The sequence below is a fragment of the Spea bombifrons genome, chromosome 2 (genome assembly GCF_027358695.1).
Source record: "Spea bombifrons isolate aSpeBom1 chromosome 2, aSpeBom1.2.pri, whole genome shotgun sequence".
Lineage (NCBI taxonomy): Eukaryota > Metazoa > Chordata > Amphibia > Anura > Pelobatidae > Spea > Spea bombifrons.
The window spans coordinates 111,588,106-111,594,105 of NC_071088.1; the positions used below are offsets into that span (position 1 = coordinate 111,588,106).

A 6,000-nucleotide genomic window follows, 5' to 3' on the forward strand; every position below is an offset into this window, starting at 1 on the left:
GCAAGAAAGATTGTTAAAGCACATCGTGCAGACGCGCCGGCAGCGGAGGTCGTTTATGCGCATTGCCGCAGCTGGTGACCGTCCGCACGATGCGTTTTACCTCTGCCCCAATGACTTACCAGAGCAGACTCCCGGGTGTTTTGCGGGGCCGGCGGGGGACATCTACGCAATACGCGTATACAACTTCCGGTGCCGGCGCATCCGCTGAGTGCCAGCACCGGAAGTTGTATTGCATAGATGTCCCCCACCGGCCCCGCAAGACACCCGGGAGTCTGCTCTGGTAAGTCGGGGGGGGGGGGACAGTGGCAGCATATCTCGGGGGGAGGACAGAGTGGCAGCATATCTTGGGGGGGTACAGAGTGGCAGTATATCTATTAAAAAAACTTTTTCTTTAAAAAAAAGCACCCAACTTTTAGGGTGCGGCCTATATCCGAGCCAATACGGTACCTACTTTGTCTCTATCCTAGAAGTATTTACAAAAGGGTTAGAGATATAAATTGGCCATGTAAAGAAGAGATATTTTGGCTACATTGAGAAATTCAGTATTGCCAGTAATATAATAATAATAATAATGCTATGTGTTTGCATACATTCATTTGCATAGCATATTGTTTGAATTTATCGAATGTGAAAATGACTGAAAATACTTAGTCATCGCCCCAAAGTATTACTTACACACAAAGATGTGCAGCAGAGCAGAAAACAAACAATATTTCTTAAAACTGCTAAGCAACTTGTATAACAAAGCTGGGATTAGAATCTCGCAAGGATCTCAAGCCTGTATGAACGGGAGAGGCGGATGTAATAAATAATCAATTTTATTAAAGGCGCCCTGCTATCTAAATTCTTGTTGTTTTAGGAAAAATGGAAACGTGAGAGAATATGATATAACTTAATTTGTCCCTAAATTTGTGACATCATCATGTAGTCATATACGCAAATTATTCTTCAATACAGCAGTTCATTAAGAAATGCCATGTAGATGTCCTAAAATAGTGGGCAGTGCCCAGAACTGATTTCTAATAAGGGTTAAATAATTTTATATACTCTACGTTTACTGATAAGGGGTAAGAGGTAAGAGTATAATGAAAAAACTATGTTTTATGCATTATAAGTATATATATTGCACGTTTCATATTAAGCAGGGTTCCAACTTCATGGTTGGAAAACCCGCTTTCAGTTATTTATGTGTAATTCTCTTATCGGGCTGATAGATACAATATAATATGTGCGTGTAACCTTTAGTGATTTCACTGATTAAGATGAAGGGGGAGGATTTATAATGCCGCACCATGAAGCACTGAGCAAGTGTTGTTTTGGGTAGGGTGTGGCTACAAACATGGCAGGATAAACGTAGTTGGTGGGCTCCGCGGCGGCAGACGAAATTGAAATAACCATCAGGTTCATAGCACATGCCTGTAAAGCACTTACTTTTTAATTCCGTAACACATCATACTTACGATACATATTTAAAGTAGCATTTTTTTAAAATACACCCCATAGCAGAAGACCATGAAAACCTCATACAATTCATTATGAAATCAATCTTGCTGATGAGCAGCTTTCCAGATAGCAGATTCTTTACCTTCCATATGCCGACGGCTTTGACACCTAACCAGTACCGGTATCTTACCGGTATCCCCCTCCATATTTCAAGATGAATATAGCAGAAGCCAACAAGGCTTTGCAGAATAATGGACCACAAAATGAAGATGATGTAGGAAACATGTAAAATGTACCTCGGACTACAAAATATTACAAGCGATGTGAATGGGAATAGGGAGACACCCCAAATCTACATTGTGAATTTCAAACACAAGTAACCGTGCATGTAGTTATTTAAATATTTCCACCGTATGATCAGAGAGGATGAATGCAGATGTGGAGAGCATTTTTCAGTTATTAAAAAATCAATATCTGGCCTCTGACCACTTCATAGGGATGGAGGATGCCATTCATCAGCCAAGTCATCTTCTGGCCAACACCCACCTCTAGTAAGAAAGAGTCTGGGAGAGCAATGGGTTAATCTATAAGAATAAGTGGTTCTGAAACTGTACTATATACCCCATGGTGCAAATAAAGTATATGGAGCAAATCTGGATACATAATATCAGCAAGGATGATGTGTAGTGCAACTGGCGGGTCTTATTTTAATAGGTCCCAGTGAAGATGGAATGTAGATATACATCATGTATAATAGGACACATTGGTCATTATTTATGACACAGAGGTGGGTGATCTGGCTGGTGGTGTGGCACTATTATTATTTATTGATTTATATAGCATCATCATATTCCGCGTCGATGTACCTCATAGGAGCCAAGCTAGTACCATAATAAGCTTCATGACCACAGAGCAGGTTGGACTTTCCATCTAAATGAGATGAAGTTTATGAGTCGGCTCTGAATTGTGCACTTCTGAGAAGTTAAGTACTAGGTTTGAGCCAACACCTTCTCCCCAAGCATAAATACCATTCTGGTGCAGAGTTTCCAAAGTCACCGTAACAATAAGTAGAATGTCCCTGCTTAGCGGACTGTTCTGTCGGTTGCTATGGTAATTAACCTATTATTCAAACTTAGCATAAGAATAATTGTTGATACCTTTTCTCAAATGGCTATTCTTAAAAAAGTATTTTTATAATCATATGTCTAGATTTCCCAACAGCACAATGTGATCAGTACTCTAGCACAATGTGATCAGTACTCTAGAGCAATGTGATCAGTACTCTAGCACATTGTGATCAGTACTCTAGCACAATGTGATCAGTACTCTAGCACAATGTGATCAGTACTCTAGCACAATGTGATCAGTACGCTAGCACAATGTGATCAGTACGCTAGCACAATGTGATCAGTACGCTAGCACATTGTGATCAGTACTCTAAATGATTAATTGCTGTATTTTCCCATATGGGAATACAAACTAGAAAAATCATTAATTGTGAACATAATGGACCCATACCCTGCAGCAATAACTACACTCAGGACCTTGAGTAGTAGTGATAAGTGGCGTCTCTTACCCAGGATGGTAATTCTCTCTTGGTCATAAATATCCTGCTAGCCATGATGGCTTCTTCATTCTGTAAAGCTTCAAACGCAGACTTGAGACTGATCCTTTTACTTTCTCGGGTAGCCTTCCAGCCCAAGTACACCACCAGACCAAGGATCACAAAGACTATACTCATCCCCAGGTAGCCACATAAGTATACTGGCAAAAGGAGCAGCAGGGTCCGACCCACAGTCAACAAGCTGGCTACTAAATCGGAGCCAGTGGCAGTGGAGGGGGGGGAGTGGACCTCTTCTGTCCCTGGCATGGTCAGGGTAATTGGTCTTCAAATGAATGCTACTTTATGGTAAAATGCCGCTTTCCTAGCAGTTAACAGTGTAATGGACTATAGAGGCAAAGGGGTCCTAGAGGTGATTAGATCATCCAGACACTCTTCATGTGCCAAGACGTTGTCCAGCTGGGTCCCCCTCTATGACACCTCATCTAATGGGCATGCATGCTGTTATAAGGGGCAGGGCTGCGCAACGTCCTAGAGGTGCCAGCCTAGTGCTGCAGACTTGAGCAGTTAAAGTCACAATGATGCGTCCGGACACGGTGCCGTAAACTGCAAAGTGATGCAGGGCGGCTCCCAGTGCGCCCCCTCCCCGGTATACGGTGGGTTTGTACAACCGAGTAACCTGCGAACTCCCGTTCCGTATTCACTGCTGCTGTTCTTTAGAACGACGTCGTCCTGGTTGCCGCCGCGATGCTGGACAGATGAAGACAACGAAGGAGCCCATACGGAATTCTGCCCTGACTCCTCCGTTAAACACACAGACTTGCCAGCCAGTCCCGGGAGGTGTAGCCGCTAGACCCCTAGTTTGCACTGATTGGTGAATAATCCCGACCCCGTGCGGAGGCGGGCATACCAGCCTCCTGGCTTCGACTTGATTGGAGGCGGAGGCAGACTCGAGAATGGGCGTGGCTACGGAAATCCTTGGTAGCTCGCAGAGTGGATTGCCAGAGCCATGTAGCCGCGGTGGCGTGAGTGCCGCGTTTACGGTGTTGTCTGCCCTGCTACTATTTACCGCAACTTTCTTCCGGTAACAAAAATATTGTCGATGCATGGGGACCACCTTAAAAATATTGGCAGTATGCATTTTCTACCTCTAATAATTCTAATCTTTTGATATATATATATATACCGTACATGTATACACACACCCATATATATATATATATATATATATATAAACACTGCCATTCAAAAGTTTGTTGTCGCTGAATTTTCTGTGTGTTTGAAAGAAAAGCAAATTTGGTCCATTAAATTACATTGGCCAGAAGTACAGCGTAGAAGTTAATGGTAAGAATGACTTTTGTAGCTGAAATTAGGGCTGAATTGTAATGTAATCTCTCCATAGGGGTACAGAGGCTCTTTATCACTCCCATGTTTCAACCGCACATTGTCTTCGCTAATCCAAATTTAAGTTTAAAAGGTTAATTGATCATTCAAAAAACCTTTAGCAATTACGTTCCAGCTAAAAATGGCCTTGCTTTCCATTAAAACAGCAAAGCGTATATAATGTCCATCCATATATATTTCCATTACGTTATAAACAGGGCCGGCCTTAGGGGTGTGCAACCTATGGGGCCGCACAGGGCGCCATGGCAACAGGGGAGCCTGCCCGGGACTTAAATTAAAACATCGGGAGGGTTTTAGTTTTTTTTAACTTTATTTAAAAATAAACGAGCGGTAACTCGTGAAGTTTTAATCAACCGCTCGGCCCCCCTCACTCTCCGTGACTCCGTCGCGGTGCCGGCGTTTCATGCTGAGCGCCGGAATTATTCTGGCGCTCAGCTGTGAAGTGCGCTGAGCGGGACGAGAGATGCCTCCCACTCCCACCGCAGAACTCCGGCAACAAGGTAAGTAAGGATAGGGAGAGGGGGTAGATAGTGAGAAGGGGCAGAGGGGGTGATTTTTTTTTCCCCTTATTTTTTGGGGGATGGGGGGCGCCAGAGGAGTAGTCTGCACAGGGCGCCAGAACACTTATGGCCGGCTCTGGTTATAAACAATCCCTGGTCTGTATAACGTTATTACCACGAGTAAGTCCCACAGGGTAGTGCTTGGGCATATGGAAATCATGGCTCACGGTTGCCTCTTTTAGGAGGGACTGTCACTCTTTCCTTTAAACTCAGAAAATTTGCTTGGAACCAATATACGGTATATCACAGTTCTCAGCCGCAGTGAAGACCGTCGCATCCTACTGTATATGAGGAATGGGGAAGTTTAGATTTTGGTCATCACATAGAAGAGACGCATGGATCCTATTGTTTCCTCCAGGGATTCTTGTTCGGAAGACACCTTGGCCAAAGAAAAGAAAAGTGGAAATACCTTGTCAATATAATCCCACTAAAACAGATTTACACATGTTCCAAGGTCTCCTTACATAATTATTCATAAAGGATTGCCACATTGGCCATGTTTTACTGTTTTAAATTTTGTATGTTGCTGACCAACACATGTAAACGCTATCCCTGCCTTAAAGGGATGTAATTGGTCCATACTGCATGGAAATACTTTATAGGTGTTCATCAGCAACACGTCATAATTAGATGTGTCCTGAAAAATATGATGGGCAATATAGTACCGGTACACGGAAAGCTACATAAGAGGGACTTTAGATTGTGAAAATCTGCTCAACAGTGTTGGTGGGTTTATATTTGCATGGGAGTTTTTGTAGTTCATACTTTGTTTGAGATCACTGTGTGAAGTTATTATTTATTGTTTTATATAGCGCCATGAAATTCTGTGGCGCTGTACAATGGGTGGACATATGTAACATAACAAATTGACTAACAGAGACAACAGGTGAGGAGGGCCCTACTCAAACAAGCTTACAATCTAGAGGTTTAATTGAAACCAATACAGAATAAACCATGCACAACGAGGCAGGATGTGTTGTACACGCTTATACTCAAGGTAACAATGTGTATACATAATAACTTTTATTGATC

The 6,000-nt window shown here is 42.8% G+C and overlaps 1 protein-coding gene across 1 annotated transcript in view; it reads right to left on the reverse strand.

Moving 5' to 3' along the window:
* ESYT1 (extended synaptotagmin 1) overlaps positions 1–3,367 on the reverse strand; it is a 29,114-nt gene extending 25,747 nt beyond the window's left edge. The window contains exon 1 of the mRNA XM_053455625.1: positions 3,020–3,367. Coding sequence (XP_053311600.1) covers positions 3,020–3,313 — 294 coding nt within the window. The 5' untranslated portion in view covers positions 3,314–3,367. The remainder of the gene's footprint in view (positions 1–3,019) is intronic.
* Positions 3,368–6,000: the final 2,633 nt, after the last annotated feature.